Here is a 27,580-nt window from a genome sequence, read left to right as displayed (position 1 = left end):
TATGAGTAGGCTGAAAAAGCCTGCCCTCATGCTCTGATAGGTATATCTTATAGGCTGAAGATGTCTTAGCAAAGGAGCTAGACCTGTATGGCCCTGGGGAGGAGGAAGCTGTATGGAAATGGGGCATGGGCAGGCTTTCTCCCTTGCTCTGTGGGCTCTCATTTGTCTTGTGCCCCACTGCAGGGGGGGCACATGAAACTGGTCTGCAGAACTTGTGGAGGGACTGCTTGAGTCTCTCCTCAAGCAGGCAGCTACGAGTGCTGCTGCAGCACCCTTGAGATGGCTGTGGGTGTCAGGATCCTTAAGGATGAGTCCTGCTTTTTCCCTTCTAGTGCTCACCACCCTTGCTATGTTCAGCCAGCGATACTCCCAGGCCTTCCCACTGGACACATGCAACAGAGGGGCAGAGTTTGTGGCGACACTGAGGCTGGTCTACCCCCACGCAGACACCCTCTGTGAGGAGGATTTTGACTGGCTCTTTGACTGCCCTCAGACAAAGCAGTTCCTCGAGTGGTTCTGCAGCACGGTGAGTGAGGAGAATGTGCTGAGCTCGGCTGAGGTGGAGGCCTACGATGCCCTGCTGGCTGCAGGCAAGCCCATCCTGGAAGGCAGTGCCCTTGAGCAGGCATTGCAGATGTGTTGTCAGGTCCCACAGTTCCCAAGCATGACACCAGGTGATGAGGGTCCTTCTCTGGAGGCCCTGCAGCAGGAGCTTCAGGAGCTGAAGGACTATCGTGACCGTCAGCTCTGGCGGCACAGCAAGCTGCAGGTTTGGGCAGCCAACCTGCAGCGGGAGCTGAAGTATTTGGAGGAGGAGGAGAAAGCAGTGAAGCAGGACTTGAAGAAGGCTCAGAGGGACCTGGAAGTGGAGATCTTCCAAACCAGTGCTATCCTGAGCCAGATCAGCAAGGCTGCAAAGCAGTTGGCAGAGTGGCATGGGGGTGTGGGGAAAGGCCGGCTGCCAGCACTGCTGTGTGAGATGGATCTTGGCCCTTACATGGAGCTAGAACAACAGGCCACCACTGTGTTTGAGAGTTGCATCCAGCAGGTCATACCAGGGAGTGTCCAGGCTCCAGAGGCTCAGGGAGCAAGTGAACAGGGAGACAGCAGCCTGAAGGAAACCCTGGAGGCTGGGATACAGATGGACTCAGACTGGGAAATATCAGAAGGAAGAAGAGGACGTCCCTGTCAAGAGTGTGCAACGACACCATGGGGGGTGGCACCAGCAAGTCAGGGAATACTGGTCCAAGGCTCAAGGGCGGAACTGCTACCGGAGGTGAGAAATGGGAGAGAGGTGTTGAGCATGGGGGCTGAGGATGAGAGAGATGGCAGCCAGGAAGCCACAGAGAGAATGGACACCAAGCAAACAACGATGCCGAAAAGCCTTGGGACTGATGGAGATGAGCTACTGGAGGACCAAGACAGCTACTGGAAGGAGCTGAGCCGAATGGAGAAAGCACGTATCTGTGCCCAGAGGGAGGTTATAGTCATGTCAGCAAAAGTGGAAGGCCACTGTGCTGCACTGGAGTGGGCCCAGAGGACTCTGGAAGCTCTCGAGGAGAACCAGGTAGGGCCAGTGCTCCCTTTCCTCCACCATCCTTTGTGGCAGGGTCTCCCTGTGCTGCAGGCAGTCCTTCCTGTTGAACACTGGAGCACAGCTGACATGTCAGGAGTGGGTGGCAGAGCCAGGCAGCACTAGTGGTGCACCCTGACACCAGGCTGTCTTGTCTTCCCCCTGCACAGCATGAAGTTGAGGTGGAGCTCCAGAGTCAGTCTGCCATGCTTCAGAAGCAGCTTCATGCCCTGCGTTGTGACATCACGCAGACCCTGACGCACCAGCTGCCACCTCTGCTGAAGGCAGAGGCCTGCCGCTCTCGTCTGCCCATCATGGAGAGGCAGCTCAGTCTGGAATCTGCCCATCTGCAGTATGTTGCTGGGAAGCAAGAGGAGGCAGCTGTGAGGCTGGTGAGCCAGCGCAGCCGTCTAGATCTGCTGGAGCTTCAGCTGAAATGGGAGAGAAAGGAGCTGGACCAGAAGGCTGCTCAGCTGGAAGAGATGGAAACTACCATGAGGGAAGCCCAGACCAGGCTGCAGGAGCAGCAGGGCTACTTCAAAGATGCCAGGTCCTCCCAAAAGGCTTGTTCACACACATGGATAGACCCCAAAGACATCTCTGCTGTACGGTAAGGGCCTAGGGGTGTGTGTGTGCATGAGAACAAACTAGATATGGAGGAGGTAGCATGGGAATGGGGGAAGCATGTGGCAGACCCAAGCTACCAGGCACCGTAGCAGTGCCCTTCTGCCAGTGCAGAGCCATCCTGATTCCACAGTGGTGTGAAATTCCCCAGAAGATGGCATCTGCTTCTTCCTGGCCGGCTAGTGCTGATGCAGCAAAGTATGGGTTTGGAGAAGGGAATGACTTATGGAGAACAGAGGTTTTCCTAGCATGTGAAGGTGGAGAGTGTAGAGGCAAGTCTTCAGACATGGAGAAGGAGAGCTGGTCCAGAAGTAAGTACAAGTTGCTTGGACCAAGAGCTTTCTCTGGTTGGGTGTCCTGCTTCTCGGTCCTCCTGGTGCAGCTCTGGAGTAACTGGTGCTGATGTCTGCCAGCACTGAGTCCCTGGCAGGCTCTTGAGCCAGTCTGGTCCTTTATGGTGCTCTCCCCAGACCTCCAGGACATGGGCTGTTCTCCAGGAGCAGCTGTCCTCTCATTGGTGCCCCACAGCTGCTTGCATGCAAGGCCCACAGCATGCAATGTCCCTTGAGCCCTGTTCTTCCTCAGTGCTGGCACACTGCTCACACCTCTGGCTGGCTGTCCCCTCTTGCAGGCTCTGGGACATGCTGGTGGGGCAAAATCAGGAGGAGCAGCATTTCCGCAGCTATGAGGCCATAACAGCCCGGTGCTCCCAGTTGGTTCAGGACCAGACGGTGCTGGAAGCACAGCTAGCAGCTCCTATGTCCCAGCTCCCTGCCCTGGAGTCCTCCACAGAGGTGCTCTACCGGCTATTGTACAACAGCTCCAACCAGCTGCAGCTCTCCCCTCCGGTAAGCAAGCATTCCTGTTCTACCAGGCCTTGCTGGGTGGCACAGAGCCCTCTGTGCCATCCTCCATCCTCTCTGCCATTCCCCCTGGGTGCAGGGGGGAGAACTTGCTGCCTCTCAGCCCACAGACGGAGAGGAGATTAGTCTGATCCTTGCCTTGTCCCAAAAGCTATCCAGTGAGGCAGTGGCTGGCTGAGGGACAAAGGTGATTCTTGCTGTGTTTCACATGTGCTGCTAAGTAGAGATTGGGGTGCCTTATCCAAGGTGGCCCAGTAAGCTACCTCTGTTGCTTGGACTGGATGTGTTTGGAGGCCAGAGCCAGGTGGGTAGTTTGTTTCTGGTGGGATGAGCTGTTCCATAGGTGGGAAGAAATTCCCCTCTTCCTGCATGTTCACATCTATTTGGGCTCTGCCCCTCAGGATATCACTGAGCTGATGGAGCAACTGATCACAATGCAGAACAACCTCTACCAAATGCTGACAGACCTCCTGAGTGACTTGAATGTCAAGCGCAGATTTCTGGAGAGCCCTATCCTGCAGACAGAGCGCAACCTTTATGTGTATCTTTACTGCAATGAGGATCGGCTGAGAGAGGTGGTGGAGGAGCTGGAGAAACAGGTGTCAGCTTCCTCCAAGGGACCACTGATGGAGCTGCCCTATGCAAAGGAGTAGGTCAAAGGGATGCTTGCTCCCTGCCATAGAAGTGGCATGCTCTTTTGGTTGGGCTGGGTTATTAATCCTGGACTGGGAGAGAAGTCTAGTGGTCCTGGCTCCAGTCATAGGTTACTTGGGTCACGGCCCAGCAGCTGGGCTTAAAAAGATGCAGGGAGCTTATTAAGCTATTTAGCCTTAAATAAAGAGTTTCCCAAAGCTGGTGGGTAAGTTAGATGATATGTCAAAAAAAAAAAAAATGCATCCTGCGAGTTGGCATTAGAAGCCTTGTATAGACAGGAGATTTTTTTCATGCCAACTCTACAAGAGGATGGGTGTCGGAGGCAAGTGGACTGATGTTGTCTATGCCTTTCCCCCACCTTCTGGGGAAAGGAGTTTTGTATGTTTTATGGGGAATAAAAAGGTCTGTTGTTCACAATTGCAGAGCAATAGGCCTGTCCCTCCCCTCCACAGCTGTTAACACCCTGTGTGGTGAAATCTTGTCCTTGCTTTCTTGGCTATGGGCTGTGACACTTGCCAGGCTCAGAATAGCCCTCCTTTCTCCAACTATCCTATTTCAAGCCAGTATTCCTTGAAGTCAGCCCACCAGCCATTGCCTCTTCCTGTTCTCTGCCTGTGGTGAATCCCCTTTCAAAAGAGCCTGCTGGTTCAGAAGAGCCTGTGCTGCACAGTCAATACTTGGGGTTGCATTGTGGTACTGCCTGCCACCTACGCCCATGGACAGACACCACAGGGTGAGCCCTCCTCAAGACCCTCTCTGGCACAAGTTGGAAACAACATGTAGGAACACCCAGGAGCCAGTTGCTGCGTCTCTGCCCTTCAAAACTCTTTGTTTCTGGAATGGAGCTGAGAAGCTGCATGGGCAGCTGCCCAGAGAGATGGATGAAGATGGTGGAAAAGCCTGGGGATGCTGCAAGCCTATAGAAGGGGAATAGCTGCAAAGTGTGAGGCTGTCCAGGACTAGATCCAGCTCTGCAACCCTCCCCCTCAACCCAGTTACCTCTGTAACATCGCTTTTGTTGAGGTTCCTCAGGCTGGCAAGAGCAGCATCCAGGGCTGGGAGGGCTTCAGCCAAGTCCTTTTGAGCATCATCTGCAATGGCTTGGGCTGTCTGCGCTTTCACTTTGGCCTTCATCTCCTCAGCCTGCACAGCACTTCTTGTCTCTTCAGCCACAGCTGTGTCCACCTGCAACACCAGAGACAGCCTCAGAAGCATGCTGGAGCCAGAGCACCCCTTTTCTTGGCTCAACACTGCTAGGTAAGGATCACAGCTGTCCTGGCAGGCTATGTATTTTCTTCCAGCAGAGACATGCTGGGGCCTAACTGCTGGAGGGGATCACCTTCCTGCATCATACCAGCGGGAGGTTTTTGTCAGCCTGCAGAGATCATCCACAATCTCCAGCTCTGGCTGTGCCTAGAATGGTGTTAGTCTGGCAGGAATTAGTAGCTCTACCCATTTTTCCTATTTGCACAGGAAGAGGATGCATAGGCATGCAAAGGCCTAAGAGATGGAAGAATGAGAAGATATGCTGAGGGTTTTGCTTCTAAAACTGTCACTCTCTCTCCTCCCCCCAGGGATGAAACTACCAGGAGGTAATAAAGGGAATGTGGAATATAGCAGATAAAGATTTGGATATTGGGAACATGGAGATTGCAGACTTTCCCCTTTGCGTGCAGCTGTTAGTATGTGTATGATGTTAGTGTCTCTGTTGCCTCTGTCTCAGTCTGGCCATCCCACAGCAGGAGACAGGCAAGAGGAACATAAGCAGGAGGGAAGGTAGTGACCGGCAACACAGCATCTTCTGCAGTGGCATGAGTGGCTGCATGTGACGATCCCTGAGGTTTAGGCTAGCAGTGGGAGGCTGCACCTGGATCAGCTCCCTGGGGTTGGGATGTGGGGGAACAATGCCTTTTGGCAACAACAGTCTGGGCTTAGAACTGCTCAGGCCACCTGAGGATTGTGTTAGTAGTATTGCTAGTCTGTGCTTGCAAGGATCTAAACCAGTGAGGAAAGGGAGCTGGGAGCTTGGCTGATGGACCCCTGGGTTGTGGTTTCAGACAGGGGCATGTGAGCCAACACTTCTGCTAGCAGCTGGCTGGTAGGTTGTGACTGGCTCCCATCAACACCAGAGCAGGGACCCCAGAAGGTGGCCATTCTTGCTGGTAGTGTGTAAATACGTGCTGTGCTAATCTGAGGCCTTTTTACTGTCTGACCAAGCAGGTACTGTCGGACCAAGCAGGATTTGGTATAACCCTGCAACACCTCCCCAAGCCCTGTGTCCAGTCTGAGCAGTCAGACATGCAAAGTGCAGGGCTGTCCAGCAGCCGTACCTGCAGTTGCTCCATGGTTGCCAGTGTGTCCTTGGCTGCCTGTGCCAGGAGAGGGCGGGCAGACTCCAGCTCCTCCTGCATCCTTGCTACATCCTCTGCTGTTTGCAGGAGCTGTGGGAGCAAAGCAAGAGTGAGAGCACAGGCAGCAACCATAGAAAGCCCCAGGAAAGGGCTGTGCTGCCCTTGTCAGGCTGTACAAAGCAGGTCTTGCTCTGGTCCCTGCTTAAGCATCAATCTGGTACTGTGGTGTGCTTATAAATAATAGTGCCTAATAGTGCCTGCACATGATGGGCATTACTTCATAAGCTCGTGGCAATCAGTCAGCAGAACAATGTTGCTGTTACAGGGCTTTCAGTTAAAGGGTTAACAAGGAACATCCTGAGAGATGATGAGCTACAGAGAGGTCTATGGTCCCCAAAGGCTGGAGACCATTATTCTTTTAGAGCTGTTGTAGACTCAGACCTTCAGAAAGACTGGCTCTAGCAGAGGGCATAGTTCTCATTTGCCTTAACATGAGTTTTTTTCCTGTTACACAGGAGATGCATAGGGCATCTCACTGCATCTCTGGAGCTATAAATACACAGCTCAGAGCAGGTAAGGGTGGCCCAAAGCTCTTGTGGGTGTGAGGGATGAACCTTGTCCAGGCCACTTTTCATCCTTTTCTTGGCTGTCTTCAGTTCCTGTTTCTTCTTTCCAATCAGGGAACTGAAGATGCTGAGGAACTCAAGGTAGCTCTTGGGAGTGACATAATTGTGTCTGGCCAGCTCTGCCAGGTACACTTGGCACTTCTTTGCCACACTCTGATGTATTTCCACACACACTTGAATCTACAAGGAGAAAGGAAAGAAAAAAGCTTATTCAGTACTGAACATGTGCTAGGCAGGTCTATGTGATGCCCACAGAGACAAAGAGCCTAACTATACTGTCACAACACAGCTTATATATGTCTGTGGGCTTCAATGCCATACAGAGAGAGGTGGACAAATGGACATGGCCATTTCAAGACATACAAAAGCTAGCTAGTTCTGTATTTGAATAACCCTCCTATGAAACACTTCTGCTGCAGGGTAGGACCCCTCTGCAGTTGCGTCCTAGCATCCATTGTGCAGCTATGGCACACTATTGAGCATACAGAAGCTGTGTTTTGTGTGTTGAGTGTGGCACTTACCATCCCATTGACATCTTCAGTACTGGCACCAAGATGTGGGATCTCATGCAAGAAGAAGGAGGCAACACACTGCAGGGCTTCAGCAGGCCACTCATTAAACCAGTCAATGGTACAGCAGTTCACGAGAGAGGGGAACTGTCTCAAGCGTGCACGGAAGACCTCTCCAATAGGGCTGAGGGAAAGACATGCAGAAAAGAGGTGTTACAACTAGCTACAGATGCAAGAATAAAATAGCTTTCCTACTTCCCTAGAACCATCCTGAACTCTTACAGGGTAAGAAGGAAGGGAATATACCTAAGGAAGGAGGAGGGAGGGAAGTAGGGAATGAAAATTCAGACAGTGAGCCACATGTCACAGTTCACTCCTTGGAAGTCCTGGGTATATTCTGGAAGTATTAAGATGGTAGTGGGGTGATGTTTTCATCTAGTGCATGGTGAATCTATGCACTAGATTCATGAGTAAACATGGTGCAACTGAGCCCCAAACTCAAGCAAGATATTTTTGTAACAAACAGCTCAATGGTGCATGAAGGAGGAGGAAGCTTGTATTTAATCTGGATCACATATAATCATATTCTTAAACTTTTCAACTTTCATCTTCAAACCAGTGAAGGATAAAAAAAAAAGTATCCAGTCCTATGGGAAGGTGATAGGCAAACCTTACTCCTCCTCCAAAGTCAGGGGCTTGGAAACAAAGGTCCCATGACAAAGTGATGCAAGGCAAAGGACTAGGAGGGAATAATTAACATTGATGGAATAGAGCCATACCCCTGAACTGTACCTCATGCACAGGACCATGTGGATATTGCTGTAAACCCGTCTTGTGTATGCAGCCATCAGATTGGCCTTGGTAGGCTGCTGCCCTAGATCTCGAACAACGGGTTTCATAGCTGTCATGATCTGTTCTTGATCATCAAGGTTGTAGATATTGGGAATGTCACCTGAGTTGAGCAGGTTGTTGATATCCTCAAGGAAGGATTCATTTTTAATCTAAGTAGATGATGGAGGGGGGGAAAAAGCAGTTTCTTAAGTCTTAAGACAGTCATGTCTCCACATGCCACAGAGATCACTTCCAGATAAATATAGCCCTCAGCCTCTGTTATAAGAAATAATTTCTGTGATCACTTGTCTCTAGTGAAGCATACTCTGACCCTTGTCCAGCATTTCCAGTTGAACAGCCATGTTCAGCCTTTTCAAGGGTGAGGGTGTGTATCTGAGAACAAACCTCTTTCTGCCCATTCACCGTCTCCTTACAGACAAATTGAGCTCAGGGCTTTGCTCCCTGCTTTGCAGTGACTCTGCCGCCCGACCCCAGACACAAGGTTGCTCTGAGTCTTTGTTCCTCTAGCACAGAACACTTCACGATTAGGATAAAGCTCATTGATGTGGGAGACAGTAATTGTAGGGATGTGTCACAGTCTGTGGGATGATCTCCCTCCAGAGCTACACTCACCTCCCCACCTTTGCTAAATCAGAAATACACAGCATCCAACTACTTGACTAAATGCACCCTCCCATGCCGCTCTTTTCCCACATATGCTTCTCACTGCAGGGAAAAAAGATGCAAGAACAAGCAGCATTTGACAGATGCTCATCTTACTGCTTAGGGCACTGCCAGAAGGGACTTGGTTCCTATGATAATGCAGTAAAAAAGCCTATGGGGAACATAACCATGAATTCCAGAAGTTGGGCTAGTCAGCAACAAATGCACCACCTTCAGTTTCCCTGGAGTTTTTTTATTAGACAATGAAGGTGGGCTACTTAAGAAATACAAGTTTGTGCCTGGTTTGTATCAAGCTCTTCAATCCTCTTTAGGGGGATTTATTGAGCTTAGAGCTGTGTTTCTGACTCCTTTTGAGATGGAGTCCACCATGCTAATACTTCTGTACCTGTGTGTCTACAAATAGGAACGTCTTGGGTAGACTTTGAAGGCCTGCCTTCATCATAATCTTCTTTACGTCATCTCGCCATTCGGTCACGCCATAATTTTTGGACAGTTCAATCTGAAAACACTCATAATCGGCCCTAAAGGAAAGAGAATCCTGTGGAGTTACATCGAATTAAAACCTCCTCTTTTGTCAATCCTGAGTATGTGTTGTGGACGCAGGGGGAGAGGACTCAAGCAAGTTGCTTTCCTGCAATGAGTCCTGAGCACATACCTGTCCTTGTGCATGGTCAACCATGAACCCAAGAGAATGTTTTACTCAAAGCAGAGATACCTGAGCTACCTAGAAACTGGGAGAAATACAACTCCATGAGCTAACAGAGTCACAGTGCTTCTTGGGCCCAGTACCTCAGAGTGCAGAACAACTCAACATGGATTTTTTTGTGATGCTGCCCTTGGAGGCTGCTGCACCTGGGAACTGTGATTGTGTTTATCGAGGATCACACCTTGTATTCAGAGCTGGAAGAATTTTATTCCTCAGCCTAGTTCCCTGGCTCTTCAAGCTTCCTCCTTGAGGCCCCATGGCTCCCAAGACTCACCAGTCCTACTTGCCAGGCTGCCAGTGTCACTTGATCACTTGTCACTAGTAGCTCCTGTCTTTGTCCTCCTGCTGCCCAGCTCCCAGGAAGAAGCCCCTATCTCTCCCCCTGCCATGCTGAGTGCTGCACAGGCCAGTGAGCTGACATGGACCATGCTGCATTTGGTCATTTGCTGCATGCCCGCAGCAGTAACCCAAGCTACTAGCAGGCAAGAGAGTCCTATTTTTCTAGCATACATGTGCATGTTAACTGAGCCCTAGCTCTTGAGTGTTAAATCTGAAGAGTCAGCAACCAGCAAAATGTGTAACCAGTAGCAGGAAGAGCAGGAAAAAAATATTCTCTGGAGGCAGCCCTAATGGAGCTGCTCCACATTATGTGCATAGGAGTGCATTACTTACATGTGAGATGCCAGTCTGGTGAGAGACTGTCTCCCACTTCCCCCAACACCCAGGAGAAGAGCATTGCCTGGAGCCTGCCGCAGGATCCGGATGATTCGGCAGATGTGCTGTATTGCATCCATGAAAAGCACAAGCTTCAGCTCTGGGGTTTTGATTTGATTGTACTCCTCCAGGTAGTCTTCAATCACAACCTTCAGCTGTGGGCAGAAACAGTAAATTGAGGCTACCAGATAAAAGCAATTGTGAGGGGGTCAGTAGTTGTCTGTAACCACAGACCAGACCTCTGTGAGAGCAGAGCCTAGTGCTCAGCAGGGTCTGGGAGCAGCTGCCTCTCTCAGTTGCTCCCTAGGAGCTGCTTGTGAGGAGGTGGTGGCTCTCTTTGCTCCACGCTCCTATAGGAACTGCCATTGGACTGGGCTGAATTTAGCTAGTGGTGGCAGCAGCTGCTGAATGGTGACCTTAAACTAATTCAGGCAAGTGACTGAAGTCTGCCGTTCCTAGTGGCACTGTTTGCCTGGAGAAAGAGCACGGCATAGTTCAAAATAAAATAGCTTATGGCTGCCTGACCCATGCTGTTCCCGGGTCTCCCTCTGGGAGAGCTTCCTCACTCTATGGCTGACCACTGCATGCTGCTGCATCCTGTGGTTAGGATCCTGGCTTTCAAGGGCAGGTACTGGAAGAAAAGCCCACTGGCTGTAGATCAATAGAAGTGCACTCCTCTCCTGGTCCAGCTATTACACAGAATAGCTGCAGCAGCAATCTCTCCTGCCCTTTCCAGGGCTCTCTTCAACAGCACCCTAAGGCCAGAGCAGGAGTTGAAACATGAAGACATCTGGGATTTGGTCCTACCCTCTCAGCAACCTCACTGTAACCCTGGGCAAGCAACATCAGCTGGGATTCATACAGTGCTGAGATTCCTGCCTAGATACCAAAGTCCTGCGCACATCAGTGGACTGTGCGGCACCTTGGTAAGTCTGGCTGTCTCAGCTGTGCTCACCTCAGTGGGGGACAGGCCTATCTACTTTGCAAAAGAGATTGGAAAGCTCAGTTAATTACCAGTCCTTGCCACACAGCTATCACAAGAGGAGAGACGACAGGATAATCATCTATTTCTGATAATGAGTGCAAAACACACTGCTCATTGCCTTTGCTTAATTATCACTACCGGAGTACTTGCAGTATCTTCTCTAACAGAGAATCTTGCAGTAACATTAATTACTTGTAAAGGTCAATTGTGAAGCCTTTAATGGCAAAAGTAGTATTGTTTGGGGATAACGTGCCGTTTCTTTCCAGCAAATTTCACTTTTCAGTCCCAAGTGCAGCTCATTTGGGAGATTTGGCATAGCAGGCTACCCCCAGGATGGCAATGCAGAGACAGCTTGTTCCACTTCCCATTGCACCAAAAGCAACCACTATCCATAGCTGGAGTAGGAGCTCACAGGAGAGCCCTTGGAGGGTTTGTGATTCCAGACACCTTCAATTCAAGTAGCCCTGTGGTTACTATTAACTGTTTTCTTTTGTTTGCAGAAGGCTTGGAAGATGTGAACATAGTTCATACCATCCTGATTCCCAGGACCCTTTACCTTTTCCTGGCTGTTGATTGCTTTGTACAGTTTGATATTGGCACCTGGCTCCATGAAGTCCCCAAACAGAACAGGCTGGGATGGGATGACCTCCTCAAAAGTGGTGCCTAACTCCTCCATCATACTCTTCATCAGGTTGTCAAACCAGGTCCGGTCCTCTGTGCTGACCAAGCGATCACAGAAGACCCGGCAGCTCTCATGGTACCACAGTCTCAGCAGCTGCAGTTTGTTCTGGTAGGAAATCCCAGCAAAACACCCCCATCAGAGAAGCAGAGAAGTATTAAGAGCCTCACTCTCAGGAAAGCTGTTTCCTTGCCCAGCATGTGGCCAGCACCACTCCTGCTAGAAGGCAGCTGGAGTGGAGAAAGAACTGGGCGGAGGAAGCTGCATTCCCTTCTCTCAAAAACAACTCTTCTCAAAACAGCTGCTTTGCAGAGAGCTCATTACAGCTTCAGCTAATCCCCCCCCTTTATTTGTCCATATGTCAGACTTTGAGAGATTTAAATTTCATGTTGTTTGTCCTTATCTTTCCCCCAGTTTGACTTATTTTTTACTGTTTTCAGAAGTTGTGTTTTTTTGAAAGATCCTTTTATGCAGGTGTAGCACAGAACCAGAGGCCCAAGTATTTGCTGTGGTAAGTCAATCTCTGCTGGCTGGAGCCAGAGCAAGGTCCTCAGCAGAGCCAGAGGGGCAGAAGCCTCCATTGCTACAAGGTGGTAACAGGACAGCACTTCTGCCCCTGTGTGGTCCCTTGTCTGGTCCCCTGTGGCTCCATCCAGCCCTGAATGGCCAGGCTGTGTCAAACCGGCTGTTCCTCTGACAGCTTCTCACCAGCTTCCACACCAAGGAAGGGCTGGGGTAGTGGGGGGGGTGTCTGTTTACTACTGGTACTAGGCAATATAGCCAAAGGGAAGGTCACCACATTCACTGAACAGTACCAAAATGGCCTGTTTGCAGGCCTGTCAATGAGGCCTGAACTGGAACACTTCTGGTCTTCCCCAGGGTGGCACGTCTGTGCTGGTGGGAAGACTCACCTCAATGTTGCTAGGCTCAGCCATGAGCATGCCCTGGAACACCTTGGAGAGGTCTCTCAAGTTGAAGGTGTAATGTGACTTTGCTGGTGTGGGCAGCAGCTGGGATTGGATGGTCAAATACACGCAGATAGTGGCATCAACCAAGGGCTTGTTCAAGTCTTTGACTGCAAGTGCTCCTGCTGCAGAGACAGAGGAAGGTGGAGAGGATGCCGAGGTGGTGACTTTGGGATGAGAAGGTCTTAGCAGTGCAGGCAGGTGGCGCTGAGTGGCAAAAGTGTTGCTAGGACTTGGCCAGGAACACACTTTTCTTCTGCTTTCTTATGCAGAGACTGTGTAGGGACCTGACCAAGCACCTGCTCACCCAGTGGACAGTTTGCCAATGAGTTCCCCACACAAAATGAATCAGATCTGGGGAAGGAAGAATGCATTCACAACAAAATTCTGCCATGTTAAGAGTCCAGGCACCCCAGGGAGAGAGGAGATGCTGCCAGGCAAGTAATTGGTGCCTACCTGAAATACTCCACATAGGTTTTTCTTCTCCCTCCTTGTACTCCCTCAGTGGAGTCTCAGCTACTTTTAAGCTAGAAGGTGTGAGTGCCCTCTTAGCTAAACCACCCTGCCATTCATTGAACTCAGCAAATGCAAAGCCACTGAGGAATAATTTCTTATGCAGTAGTCTGGCAAGATTTAAACACAGCTGCCAGTTTTAGAGCATTAAATATTTTTTTCTTTCTCCCAATAAAGCTCGTTACAAACACTTCTGGGGAAGTAGAGCCCTATGACACCCTAGCATTTTGCACTTTTTTGCATTATTTCCAAAATTCTTTAAATTCTTTTTAAAATCACAGCTAGATGCTTCAGTGTGCCCCTGAGCTCATACTCAAGTACTGATGCTTGTGAATGTTGCAAGCACTCTGAAAGCTCTGGTGTGCTTCTCTCATAGCCCACTATTCTCCCTTCTTCCTACTGGCAGATTTGCAGATGAGGGCACATTTGCAAAGATGATCCTAAATTCCCACCCTGTCAATATAGGAGGACTCATTTCACTCCAAATGAACCGTTTTTTCTGGCTGGCTGTAGCACCATGCTTAGATCCTCCCTGCTCAGCTGTCCACAGGCTGCAGCAGATGGAGAGTAACAGAAGGCTCTGCTTCCACAGAAGGCTGTTGTCTGGGCAAGTGTCTATCTGCTGAAAGCACAGGTAAGCTATACCATGCTGTGCCCATCAGCTTGTTCTGTTCACAGTCTCTCTCTCTTATATCTTTCTGCTCTTACTTACACACTGGATCTCTGTAACTTCTTTCTCCTAGGAGTCCATCTAAGAAAAAGACAGAAAACCTGAGTTACCGCTTTACTTGCTGAGGTGAAAGATATCTGCATCTTTTATCACAAACAAAATCCTCTTTGAAAGGCCCAGGCTATGGGATACCTTAAGAAACCACAAGAGCCAAAGTTGAAGTTTGCTGATTTGCATCAGCAGAGTTTGGCCCTAAAACTAAACAGTTTGAGCTCTCTGTTTGCTAAGATGCAAACACTTTCCCAAAAGCATCTTCAAGGAACTAATGCAAGTTCCAGCTTCCAACACTTCGATCAGATCATCAATATTACTTCCTCCCCTTTCTACCTCCATTATCCCTGAGCTGACTGGCAACATAAGGAGAAGGTAGCAGTTGTCTGCAGAACTTACCCATCCAGCTTCCAAGGATGGTGGAGAAAATAGTCTTCTTGCTGCTGTCCTCCATCTCCGTGAAGGAGAGGTAGTTGAAATGCCGGGTGAGCCGTGGAGTGACAGCATTCCTTCCCCCTCCCGGAGGTCCCATGGCACAAACAAAATTAATGTCTACCAGCTTCCTAAAAGTACCTTGAAGAGTGCAGAATAAAGAATTAATGTTAAGTTGTAGATAAAAACCCTCACCAAAAAAAAAATCTCCACAGCAGGTATGCATGTCTATCTACAGGCCAACTTTTGCCAAGAGTACTGGGCAGAGGATCTGGGTCATACCAATCTGTTTCCTGTCGTACCAGCCCCGGTGGTCCATCCACTGCCGCAGCAGCTCGATGGGTGGCTGAGCACCATATTTCTCCAGCATAGGCATGTTCAAGTCATCAATAAAAAATATGAAGTACCGCCCAACTGGAGGCCCGAAGATACCCTTCCGCCTGTAAGGACAGAAGCCGTGTAAGGACACGGGACAACTCCTATTGCAAAGGTACTCCTAACTTGATCCAAAAGCATTTTTTTCTCCAGAGGCTTCCTAGGTCAGCAGTTTCAGCTATCCTTACACTTAAGACTCCATATACCCCTTCCTATGGGCATTTGCACAGAAAAGATCCGGAGTAATGATTGAGGCACTGGCTTCTTTCCAAACACAAGTGAAATTTTGTCTACTTATGCAGAGAGTGTCAATGAATAAATGGGTTCAAATACAAGCAAAGCTTGAGCCCATGAATCTGTTGGAAACTTCAAAGCAGTGGCTGATCAGGGAGGAAAAAGGCAAGCTGCTAGCCATGGGGAGCGGGACTGGGGGTTACCAGCCATGTTTTCACCCCTCATCAGTTTCTATAAAGACCCCACACCAGTGTTTGCAAACACCTGTGCTGTGAAATCTAGTATTTCTGGAATAACTAGAATTGGAGCAACTTTTACAGACCCTCACTAATCCTCCTCACTTTCTTGCCATTGTATCAAGTAATTACTGGCTCTCATGATCCTAGCTCAGATTTGCTGTGTGTCCTATTTTTTATCCACAGCTGTATGTGCCTGGGGCCCCTTCAGGTCTTGGGATCAAACTAAATGGCCAAGCTGATAGAAACACTGAGCTCAGGGATACTGCCTTTGCAAACACAGAAAGGAAACTTGCCTTTTATCCAGTTTGCTGTCAATGAGATCCTGGGTTTGGTTGGCAGAGGTGCGTGCTGAAAACATCAGGAAGTGGGTGATGTATCTGAGAGGCAAGCTCTTCAAAAGCTTGTCTGTAATTGTGAGAGTCTTCCCTGTGCCAGTGGGACCGATGCAGAGAACCTAGAAGTGCAATCAGCAATGCAGCATAACTGTAGGCAGACAGTGTGTGTCTCCCAGCTCTCTGACATTTGCTGGAGGAAATGCAGGTGACTGCTCACTTAGGCATTCAAAGGCTGGGAGAGGACAGAAGGCTTGCTTCTGCAGTAAGGACAGCTGTTCAAGGTAACAGGTCTCCTTGCATGGAAGGAATCTAACCATAGTAGTATGAAATGGAACCAGAGGAAACAGGTGAAAAGGGATGGTGTTTGGCTATCCTTGCAGTGGGAAGGGGATCTAGCAATCGCTGCATTTTGATTGAACAACTGAGAGTTGATACTCCTTTCTGGCACTGGCATGGTGCCTGGGGACTGAATGGAGAACGCTTGTTGCTTAGGCACAACTTTTGAGCAGGGAAATACAAATCCATAAGAGTGGGAAATAATGTAGAAGTATCTGGTAGCTGTTAAGTTCCGATTGCACTGGGAGAGGAAAAGGTGCCCCTGTGGAAGAGAACAAGGTTGAATCAAAAAAAATCAAAGACAAGGCTGGGCACGTACTGGCTTACGGTTGGTGAGCAACAGCTCCAGCAGATGGGCCATTTGGACTGTGTTCATCGTGGGCACAATAATGTCACAGAAGTTGGTATCAGGAACCATGGTGAACTTTGCTGTAGGGTCCAGCCACTTCTCCCAGCACACCTGAAAAGTATGGGTGTGTTTAGAGGGTGCAGTTGCATCTATGCCCTACAGGAATAGGAAAACAGTATTTCTGCTCCATTTTCCCCATTGTAGCTCAGATTCTGATGAGGAATTCGGGTTTCCAGCCCCACTGTCTAGTCTTGCCACCTATACCCTCCCGTATGGCAATGCTTGTGAGTGCCTGACTCATTTCCTTTGGGAAGGAGGTAGCCCAAGAATTAGACATCATTGCCCCAGCAGCCACATACTGGCCCTCCGTTCTGAAAACTGGGATCAAAGAGGGATGGAGCACTTCTGATATTTGCAAGAATGGGAATTCTGTCCTAAGCTGACCTACCCTGTAAGTGCCCCCATAGCAGAGGGCCAAAGAGGGCTTAGCTAGGATCCTAGCTTCATGTTTGATGCCATTGCCTGTGTTGCACTCAGAGGCACATGGAGATTTTGTACTTGTTCAAGACATGGATGACTTGTGCTACAATCAAGTCCCAGGCTAACCTCCCAGAGGCCACTATACAAGTGAGGTAGAGGTTTTGTCAGGGATGTGCTGGAGAACACTGAGAAAATGTGCATTCCTGTAGGGCTCCTTTGCTCTGTAAGAAGGGGAAGCATTTTTCCTATTTTTTTTCTTTTTCCTTTCAGCCCAGGGGCTGCTGATTGTCAGTCAGATGGGCCTTGCATGCCCTACTGCTCTGCTGTCTCCTGTGAAAAAGATGGCATATTTGTCTGCTTTACTCCTCCTCCAGACTCTGCTGCACACAGCTCTTCTGCTATTGTGCGCTGCTTTCTAACACAGACTGACCTTTCCATCTGAGCTTCTCCCTGTCCTTCTGCAGCAGCCACACTTGTAGAGCCCTATCACTTTCCTGAGCACTGGCAGAGGCAACCAGGTCTGAATTGACCAGCCCTTGGCTCAGATTTGAAAGATCTGTTTCACAATCCTGAGGGCAAGAAACTGCCTGCTTCCTTTAATGAAAAGCTTGATTTCACTTTAAACATTCCCAGCTGGTTCCTATAGGCCATTCTCATTTGCCCTTGATACTACCAAATCCTGCAGGACTATGTTGCTTCCTGGTCCCTCCACCCAGATTTCCCAGCTTGAAGTTTGAAATGTTTTACCTCCCTAACCACGTCTTCATCCAGATCATCTTCAGCACTGCTAAGCCCAGCATCATACAGTTTATAGTCATAAACCAGTCCTTCTTCTGGGAAAAGTAACTGGATCTGTAGGAATAAAGCTGTGGTAAACCTGGCTGCCACTCAGATGAATTCACACGAGGATCTGCACTAGTGCAAGGAAGACTTTAGTAATGGGATGCTGCTCAGATCAGGGAGATCAGGTCTGTCTTCCAGCTCCAGGGGTCCCTTGAAGTTTGAAGCAGATCTGCTATATCAGACAAGCCTCCAGGCATTCAAGAAGCTCTGACCCCCATTCCTCACTACCAGTTCCTCTATAATGACAGAGGATCTGTTTTACCTTTACTCACCTTTTCCTTTGCCATCTTCTCCCTCAGCCACGAGCTGAAGGCCGTGCGGCCTTGGGAATCTCCAGTTGCACCCACACTCCAGATCAAGGCAAATATAAACCAGGGTTCAATCAGCTCTCTGATACGAGCTGACTTCTCCTGGGGAATCATCCTAATTCCCTGAGAACCAGAGAAAAGCAGAAGTAAAATTCTCAGCCATTGTTAAGGTACACAAAAACCAGACTCCTCTTAATGGGCTTGTAATGCTATTCAGCTTCTATGTAGCTTTTTCTAGCCAGTTTTTTAATGTATTCTGTGGATTAAAACTTGCTGTTTCATTGGCATACTTGAAAGACTCCCCACGCTGAACCAGTGCCACTCCACAGGAGCTTGGAAAAGAATTTAGTCTTTGGTTTTTAATTTGAAAGTTGTCCAGCCTTCTCAACACTAATTCTCAAAGGACCTGCAATCTGAAGTGTATTGCTGCTTGGCTCTGATCTCTGCTTTCCACTATTCTCCAATTCTCTCTGCTATAAATAAAAGTGAACCTCTTCCCTGAGCCTAGTTGTACTTATCTTTTACTTTTTCAGTAGGCAAAGCATAATCCTTCCAGGTTTACCTGTGCTTTGCAGGATGCTGTATTACCTTCTGCCATGTAGATGAGCTACAGCATGACGTTTCTGCACCAACACCTTGTTCTCTAGTGAGTAACCCTCTGCCCTTAAGAGTTAAAGGCACACACAAGTGATAGAGGTAGCAAAATCCTACCTCAACAGGAATGAAAGGCTGAAACAAACATTCCAAGAGCATGAGGAAGCTCCTTGTGAGGTTACTGTCTGTTGAGGCAATCATCTCCTTCACAAACCTCCGGACAAAGCTGATGGCCTCCTGCAAGGAGAGGCAGAAACAGCTCAGTGTCACCATTCAACATGCTTGACTTTGCTTTTACCTTCTAGGGTTTTGGTTTCTCCTTGCCTCCCTGCAGGCTCTACTGAGCAGGGAGGGTATGACTGAGAATACTGCCATTTCCCACAGTGTCCTGAGTACCACTGTTTGGATTGGGGAGAAGTAAGTCAAACCCATTGGTTTAGTCTTAACCACAAGAAACCTCTAGGCCTGCCCTTCGGTTCTTTGCAACAGTGACATGCATCCTCTGCCATCACTGCTGTTAAATGTTTGTTCTCTTCAGAGCTTTCCTTTGGAGCTCTGGGTTATTCATTAAAATAGTGGCTTAGGAGGAAAGTAGAAATAACAAGACTTGTTCTTACAACTTTCTCCCTGGAGTAGCTCCACTGTAAGCAATGGAGCTGCATCAGGGACGATTTTGTCCAGAAGATAATTTTAAAAAGAAATAAAACAAATTATAATGACCAATAAGACTAAGTCACATCTGTAGGGATCAGTGAGTAACCTCTATTAAACCCAGGAAATTCACAGAGTGGTTTGTATACTGGTAGTTTGAAGTGTTCCCACAATGGCATTTAAATCCAGGCCTTGGCAAGTCTGGGCTAGTTTATATCTGAGCTGACAAGCTCCAAGCCATGGAAGGACTGGAACAGCATAGTAACTCACCTTGAGGAATCTCCTGAAGAGAGATGCTAGCTGCTGTGAGAAGGGCTGCATGATACCTGGGATTTTTTTCAGCCAGCACTCGATGAAGGGCTCCAGCCCCAAGATGCTGGGCTCCAAGTAAACCATGCCACAGCGGGAGACTGTGGCAGGGGAAGCAACAGCCAGATCTTGGACTTCAAACATCATGGTCATGCTCTGGAAATTGCAAAAGGAGAGAAAGCCAGGATCTTTCAGCATAACTTGGTGAAGCTGAAATCTTTCCCTTTGTTGCATGAGCTCTCTTTTTGTTGAGTTTGTGCAGCACAGCAGAGGTCTGGCCAGCACAGGGCTGCTACTGAGACATCAATTTCCATACAAGTCCATCACAGACATCAAGTGGAATGTAAAAGGCAAGTCTGCTCCAAGAGGGAGAAAGGATAACAGGCAGCAAAAACAGGAGGGATGAGTTACCTCTGTCAGCTTGATGATTTCCCCTGAGCTGAGACACAGCTTTTTATTGTCATCTAGCACCGTGTTCATGTTCTCAATCCACAAAGCATCAACTGGCCCATCAAACATGTACCACTTCTTGCCGGTGTTGGTGGCCGCAGCTCCCCGCCGGATGAGTGAGGAAAGGATTCCATCTGTCCTGAAAGGTGGGAGGAAGGCAGGGCTTGGCCCATTCTAGTTTTGCTGAAATCAATGGCAAAGCTTCCAGCATATAAGGTAACAGAGCCAGAATCTTACCCTGCTTCATGTGTCTAAGGATACCTGTGCCTCATTTATTGATGAGCTGCATAAAGGTCCGTCTTATTCTTTCTTCTACTGAGACATACATCTCAGCTTGAGTGGCACCATGAGACAATTTCTTTGGGCATTAGGATTTAGACTTTATGTCATCTAACTATAAAATGCATCTCTGTCCTCACTGAAAAGCAAAGAGGTCTTGCTAGCATCCAGTTCAGGTCATAGGCAGGTTATTTGCTCTCTGGAAGTGCCTCTTTTTCCCCACGTGTAAAGGGAGACTCAGGACAGCTACTCTGCTAATTCAGATGCTCCAGCTGGGTAACTATAGGTTAGGAGGATGAATCCAGGCTAAAGAGCATGACTCTACCTTCTTTATAACTGAAGTTCCCCATCCTCAGCTGCCTGTGAAGCCAGGTGGTGCTGGAGCTGGTGAACAGCAGAGCAGACACACAAGGAATGCTTGCTGTTGACTGCAAGAACTTAATCTATACAGGAAACCTGGAGTGAAATTTCCATTCAGGCCCTGGACTCCACTCCCATTATTAAATAATTATTTATTTTTATAGTGCTAATGAATTTCACGGTATTGTTACTGAGATCAAGGGAAAACAGTCTATTCTAAAGCTCAGCTGATTAAAACAGATGGATTTGTCCGTAAATACATTTTATATGGCTGCTGTATTTTTCTTTTTGTCATGGTGACATGCCTGTGTGCTGCCCTTGGGTAGAGTCACATCATAAACAAACTGTCGAGCTTAACCGGAATATCCTATAAAATGTCCTTCAGTAAAGGTGCACCAGAGCTCAGGTTGGGAAGCTCTGGGTCTCAGCATTGGTAACATTTGCTTGCACTTTTCCTGGAGGCAGTTAGTTTCATATTTATTTAGTTTCACTGGTTTTACAGAACACAGTCTTTAGCTTTGCCCCTAAGCAAGTGGTGGATGACAGGGCCAAAGGGAGATTAACACTGCTTCTCATACCTTAGCTTCTGGATAAAGTGAGCTGCAAAGTCAACCTCAGGTCACATATGGAAACAGAAGCAATAGGACCTGGCTGTCAAGAGGGCAACTGGGCCATTGGTTCTCACTTCCAAACCATGTAAGCAAACGGGAGCCCTGGTAACAGGAGTGAAATGCCCCTTTATGCCTCAAAGTTATCCCTCATCATTCAAGGCCACCAATGTATTTACACAGAACAATGCACTTTTCTTCAGAAGCAAAGCAAGTGTTTTTAAGCTGCTGTATCTTAGAGCAGGGGCATGTGCTCCAAAGCAATTGAATTATTCCTTGTTATGCAGTCAATGCTGCCAGCTGAGCTGCAGTAACTGTCTGGGCATGTGCTGGCAGCAGGGCCAAGCGCACAATAAAAGATGTCAGCTTAAACCGCTCACCCCGCCGTGACTGGCTATTGTAGCTTGGTGAGGATAAGGACTTGATCGCTTCTGGTTTTATGCCACTACCCTAAATAGTTCTCAGCTTTGAAGAGAAGATGCTCAAGACCAGAAGAAAAACATTTCCCGTCTAGAAGGAAGGAAAGCAGGTTTTGTACTTTACCACTCATGCGTTAGCAAGTTGAACTCTCCATAAAGCTGGCCTATTGTGATGGATTTGGGATTCAGTACAAAGTAGCTGACTGCTTCGTAATTCCCACCACTGGCTGCAGGCTGACCTTTCAGTGACGTCATTGCAGCTGCCAGGACTTCATAACTCTGCAGAAGCAGGAGGGCAAGAGAGTTAACTGCCATGGCTCCATAACGACAAAGCCACTTGCTCTCACAGCAACTGCATTCAAAACGCAGTGAGAGAGGAGATGTAGTGAAGGATAATATCATAGTAAGGAGATGCCTGGCTGTATTCACAGAAATAAAGCATTCCAGATGCCGGGGGAGGAAGTTAGATCTCCCATGCAAGAGGCCTGAAGCATCTTGATATGCTAAAGTATGTCTCAGCCTTAGAAATCTGCAGCAGAGCTAATAAACTTCAGTCTAATCTCCCAACTCGAAAGACTGAGCTACTAATATACTTCCCCATGGTTATAAATCAATACTAAAAGGCAGCATCTTGGTCCCCTGACTTCTATCTGACAGAAGCTGGAAATGCTGGAGTGTGACTCTTCTGTGAAGCTTAACCCTTTGCATCACGAGGTAGGCGATGGTTTGCTGGGGCCAGCACAGTGTGTCAACCATACCTTTGTCTTCCCAGAGCCTGTTGGCCCCACTAGCATAAGGCCATGACGAACCACAGTGGTTTCATAGAGTTGGATGCACTTAGTCACAAAACCTGTAGAGGAAGATGATGCGGAGTGGGTCTGGGACCAGCTGTCTCCTTCCTAGGGCAGAGCACTGGACTAAAAGCCCAGGCCCAGAGGGAGCTTGTAGAGAGCCTTTCCCCTCACCATCAACGTCCTTCAGATTCTCTTTGATGCAAGATTTGCGAATGGCTTCTTCCAGGATGCCATAATCAACAGGCTCTTCTCTGATCTTGGGAAATAAATCTGAGACAATACCATTGAAGAGCTTCAGGTCATCCTGCAGGAATTTGGGTACATTGGCATCCCTGATAGCCCGCAGGCAGATCAGCTCCTGCAAAGATTTAAGAACTCAGAACTTCAAAGATCTTGCCTCTCTTATGCGGCCACAGAAAAGGCAGTGTGAAGTAGAAGCACATTTACCTCATTCATAGTAGGATTCTCTCTTTTGAGGTTGCCAGCTGTTGAGATGACAGTCTTCACAGATCTCATTCCAAAGTCATAATGGTCCTGGAAAAGGCATAGAGGAAACAATGTCATGAGATACAGGAGCATCACCTAAAAAAGAATGACTCTATGCATGCACTCAGTTTGCAGGTAAGAAAAATGAGTTATGCCTTCAGAACAACTGGTCCTTCATCCAAGTCTGCTCTCAGGAGCCTTCAAGCAGCTAACTAGTCCTCAGCTGTACAGACTATGGATGATGAAAAATACTAGATGGAAGGAGAAGTAGGCAGGGCTGCGTGTCTCAACTGTCCTGCCATTGTAATCCTAACTAGGACTGAAGGTGAATGCAAGTCCAGCCACAGGAGGAAAAATGAGAATTACAAAGGAGGAAGGTAGAGGAAAAATGGCTATTGTGACCTTTTCGTGATACGCCATCACAAGGCACCAAGAGAACCATCGAGGTACTTTGTGCCTAGGCTGAGAAAGCCTCACATTTAAAAAACATTCATGGACATTAAGGCATCTACCTGGGTGCTGAGCTGCTCTGACAATAGTTTGAATGTTGTAGTGATCTTCTTTGCAAGGACTTTGGCTTCATTAAACCCAAAGGAGTAGAGAGAGATCTCAGCAATCATGGAGTAATCTGGGACCATCATAGCCACAGGACGAAAGAGAGCCTGAAACACACAGTTCCAACACAAGACCAAAACACTGTTGTTTCTTGCTTTTTCCAGCAAACTGAAAAGGCTGAGTATCTATCCCAGACTGTTTAGAGGACACAGCAAGAGTGAGCCTGGCACCTGTCAGGGTAGCATACCTGCGGACTGCCATCTGAGGAGTGCCGTTTGCTTACAGATGTGATTCAAATCTTAAAATGATCTTAGAAACTTTCCAAAAGCATCACATCCTAATCTTTGTCATGGACACACTGGTGGCCTGGGTAGCATCCAGCACCTGTATCACCCCTCTTCTTTCTGTCTATGCAGTCTTCCCTCCTTACCTTCAGGTTATCGGGCAGTTCAGTACGCCCAGCATACCCTGGGTTCATTGTGATGAAGACTGCACAGGATGGGACCAGTGGGATCTCTGTGCCTTCAAACATGAAGTGATCCACCTAGAAAATTAAAAATATGATCATCGTCAAAGAACAGAGCCTGACCTGCAAATTACATAATGTAGCAAAATCTTCTAAGAGGAAAACAATGACTTCCAGTAGTTAAATTATCAAGTATGGATACACACAGCTGCCCACAACTGTAGTGACTCAATCTGGTCCCACTGCAGGAATCCAGTATTACCAGCAACATTTTTCTCTGTTTAAGAAACTGGGCTCACAGAAGATTTACTGATAGGATACAATCTTTTTTTTTTTTTTTGGCTCTTGAACAGACTTTTATCCTGCCAGCTGTAAACAAAGATCTTTCCATTTATTCTGCAGTAGAGTTTGGACCTGAATTAATTCATGGCAGGGAGGGCAAAGAGAAATCTAAATCCTTTTAAAGCTGTGTAGGTAGTAATTTCAGATGAGGGATAAAGTAATGCAGAAGAATTCACAGAGAGCAAGTTTCTAATTCCAAGCCACAGTCAAAGAGATTCAGGTCTTAACCCCTCTGAGTCTCCAGAGAGCAAAGCAGAAGCTGGTTGCTAGACTGGCTGACAGCTGAGTCTCCATGTAAAGCCCACAATTCACTTATGTTGCAACTCTGTGTGTGCACGAGTATGCATTTTTCTGCACATATTGAGTTTTGTGAATCCACCAAAGCTTGCATAACACATTTAGACAAATGTGGTGCTGAGCAACTCATGGCAGAACACTGGCTGCCTTTATCACAGCTCCAATGTGTATCAACTCAGTGGATCTGTATCGGAGCATCTCCCACACCAAAGCTTGCTGGCACTGCAGCTCAAGCTGAGACATACTTCAGCCTGTGAGAGTGTGGGCAACTGTGGTAGCACAGACAAAGGTGAAGTTAAAAAAATCCATCCAGGATGCTGCCTATGTAATGGCCTGATACGATTCGCCACAGCTAGAGCATTGCTCATGCCTCTCCAAGCTCAAGTATGTCTGTCTGAGCTGCTCCTGAGCAGTGAAGCTGGTCCTCTGTGAGGATACATGCAAATACAAGGACTTGCCTAGACTAGCTCAAGTGGAGTTTTTTTGTCTGCCTTTGCATTGACATGTTCATTACGTACCCTCTGCTGCTGTGCTTTCTGAATGGTTGTGATCTGCTGGGCCACCACAGACAACACCTCAATATCAATGCGGTTGAACTCATCAAAGCAAGCCCATGCGCCAGAGCTGGGCAAGGAAGGAAAAGTTAGGTGAGTCAGGAATATCACACAGGAGCAAACCTGCAGCCAAAAGTCCAGCTAGATCTAGAAATTGTAAATCCACATATTGGGGAGGCAGCACAGAGACAAGAAGTGAACCTAAAAGGCCTCTAACGTCCCACAGCAGGTAGTGACACGGCCACAGTGTACTGGTACAGTGGAAGGGGCTGTAGCCCTTCACCCTGACTATGCATCCCAGGCCATGTGATGAGTTAGAAGGTGCATGGTCCCTGCAAGACCAAGTCGATGTCTGACCCTACAGCCTGGAACAAATTCTGTGTGTTACAGATTTGGGCTTGAAAGAGGTGTCAGGTTGAATTCCTGCTTTGTACTTCAGCAGACACAATTTAGACATCTCTTAAGTCCATTTTTCAGAGCTTGGAAGACTATGTATAAAGCTGAAAGCATGTATATGAGGAAGGTGATCTTCCCACAAGGCATGATTTAAGAAGGAAGTTAAATTACTTACAAAGAAAACATCTGAGAAAAGAGTATCAGCTTTTGTTGGAGTAACTAATTCAGATTCACCAGTGTGCAATAGACTAATTGGACCAGCTCTGTTTGAAATGTAGAGACGAGAGAAGCTTCTCTGAGAGGATCCCTCAGGGCTTAGAGCAGTCTCTCTTGGCTGCTCAATTTTGGATACACTCAGCAGATTCTCTCCTTCTTAAGATTAAGCAGCTTGTGGGCTGAATCTCAGTCCAACGTGTACGATATTAAAACAAAGGCCAGAGCTGGAAACATTTGCACAGGTGTCTAATAGTGGATTGGTGCAAAGCATTTTAATTTTGCCTTAAATGAACAGGATCTCTTTTTTTTTTTTTTTTTTTTAATTGGCTCAATTGTCCCTCTCTTCTGGCAAGAATTTTGTAACTTTGCTCATTTTGGAACAGAGTACCCCCTTACTACAGCTTTGCTTGTTCTTCTGGGCTGCTATGAAAAATACCCACAAATTCTCAGTGGCCAGCATCCCTGTATCCTACCTGCTCCTTGATAATGACACGCAGAATTTCATTGTACCTGGCTAGTCCCTTGAAAAACTTTCCCATTGCCATAAAGTCAAGCTGGTCAGAGCAGTTGAACACCACAGTTTGGATTGCTAGTGCTTTCCCCAGGTCTTTTGTTGTTTCTGTTTTGCCTGTTCCTGCTGGTCCTGCAGGTGCTCCTCCAAATTTCAGGTGCAGAGCTCCTGTAAGCGTCAGATAACACCTACAATGAAGAAGAGACCAGATGATGAAAAGCATTTCTACTACTGATTTCAGTAAGGCAGACATATGAGCTATCTGGCTGGAGACAGGTAGGAATCCATACTTTATTATTCTGCAGAACTGCTTAGATATACAGCACTCTGCAAAGGAGTGAGCTATGTGGCCTTGATTAGTATTCATGGGGCCCTGCATGGATAAATCCTTCTCCCACTGGCTACAAATTCACTCTCCAGAAAAAGGAGAGTTACAAAAGGGTAAAAAACTATCATTGCTGTTACATATTCTAGAGTACTAGATGCCCCTATCTACTGGTTTCTAGAAAAGCTCCTTAGCTATCAAGTGGGCATTTTATGTGAGTCAGAACACTGCATTAAGAATGAGGAGAGTGAAAGCAATCAGTTTGAGCACTGATCGCTAGGAATACTGTAGAACCAATGCCAGGGTATTCCTATGCCCTCGTCTCAGGTAGTCCTTTACTCTTCAAACAGTTTCTATTTACATACATTAAGCAGTAAGACCAGCATGGTCAGATACTTGGTTTAATCCTCAACGAGGCTTGTTCATCCAGGAAAAAAATAAAATACACTTATTACACAGAAAACAATCTCCTTACCTGTCAGTGAGGGGCGTGATAACCAGACGGCCACTGTTCCCCAGATATTCATAGCCATAGCTAAATTCAGCATTGACAGCTCTGACGTACAGGTCCCCCCTCATCCAGTAGTATCTAATGATGAGTGAACACTACATCAGAAAGATAAACACTGGCTGGCAGACAATACAGCAGCTCATAAGACTGCAGCCTGCAGGTTTGGAGACCTGCATGTCATGGGATTTCCCTCTCAATAGAAGAAATGGTAAGGTAACACAACAGGGCAGACAGGAGTTCTCACAGAACCTGAAATTAGGTGTTATATCAAGCACCAGACTCCTTCTTGGGCAAGAGCATGCACTTTCACAGTGAGGCTGTGAAACACCATGATATGGTTTAGTCTATACTGCCGAACTGGATGCCATCAAAACTAGGTCTGTCTCAGATGCCTTAGAACTGGCATCCTTAGCAGACTTCAGTCCCACTCCTCATAGGGATGTTAGAGGCGACTCGGGAATACTGCTTACAGGCTATGCAAACTCTTGCTTTCCTTTGTCATGGACATGGTTGATAGTAAAGAGAATG

General features: G+C 47.7%; 1 protein-coding gene across 1 annotated transcript in view; it reads right to left on the bottom strand.

Annotated features, from left to right (window-relative positions):
* The window catches only part of DNAH1 (dynein, axonemal, heavy chain 1), a gene marked incomplete at its 5' end in the record, with an annotated part of 70,413 nt that overhangs the window by 13,349 nt on the left and 29,484 nt on the right, over window positions 1-27,580 (bottom strand). Inside the window, 28 exons of the mRNA XM_010285175.1 lie at window positions 4,714-4,899; window positions 6,045-6,155; window positions 6,680-6,871; window positions 7,213-7,384; window positions 7,993-8,201; window positions 9,101-9,236; window positions 10,094-10,290; window positions 11,677-11,907; window positions 12,711-12,889; window positions 13,990-14,028; window positions 14,398-14,571; window positions 14,713-14,870; window positions 15,572-15,732; window positions 16,269-16,409; window positions 17,526-17,630; window positions 17,894-18,052; window positions 18,641-18,760; window positions 19,445-19,639; window positions 19,895-20,072; window positions 21,724-21,878; window positions 22,358-22,449; window positions 22,565-22,751; window positions 22,841-22,927; window positions 23,392-23,541; window positions 23,865-23,978; window positions 25,058-25,163; window positions 26,216-26,404; window positions 27,017-27,130. Of these exons, the coding sequence (XP_010283477.1) occupies window positions 4,714-4,899; window positions 6,045-6,155; window positions 6,680-6,871; window positions 7,213-7,384; window positions 7,993-8,201; window positions 9,101-9,236; window positions 10,094-10,290; window positions 11,677-11,907; window positions 12,711-12,889; window positions 13,990-14,028; window positions 14,398-14,571; window positions 14,713-14,870; window positions 15,572-15,732; window positions 16,269-16,409; window positions 17,526-17,630; window positions 17,894-18,052; window positions 18,641-18,760; window positions 19,445-19,639; window positions 19,895-20,072; window positions 21,724-21,878; window positions 22,358-22,449; window positions 22,565-22,751; window positions 22,841-22,927; window positions 23,392-23,541; window positions 23,865-23,978; window positions 25,058-25,163; window positions 26,216-26,404; window positions 27,017-27,130 (4,237 nt within the window). The remainder of the gene's footprint in view (window positions 1-4,713; window positions 4,900-6,044; window positions 6,156-6,679; window positions 6,872-7,212; window positions 7,385-7,992; window positions 8,202-9,100; window positions 9,237-10,093; window positions 10,291-11,676; window positions 11,908-12,710; window positions 12,890-13,989; window positions 14,029-14,397; window positions 14,572-14,712; window positions 14,871-15,571; window positions 15,733-16,268; window positions 16,410-17,525; window positions 17,631-17,893; window positions 18,053-18,640; window positions 18,761-19,444; window positions 19,640-19,894; window positions 20,073-21,723; window positions 21,879-22,357; window positions 22,450-22,564; window positions 22,752-22,840; window positions 22,928-23,391; window positions 23,542-23,864; window positions 23,979-25,057; window positions 25,164-26,215; window positions 26,405-27,016; window positions 27,131-27,580) is intronic.

This window comes from Phaethon lepturus, unplaced genomic scaffold (assembly GCF_000687285.1).
Source record: "Phaethon lepturus isolate BGI_N335 unplaced genomic scaffold, ASM68728v1 scaffold38530, whole genome shotgun sequence".
NCBI classification, from domain to species: Eukaryota; Metazoa; Chordata; class Aves; order Phaethontiformes; family Phaethontidae; genus Phaethon; species Phaethon lepturus.
This window is presented reverse-complemented; position numbering and strand designations above follow the sequence as displayed.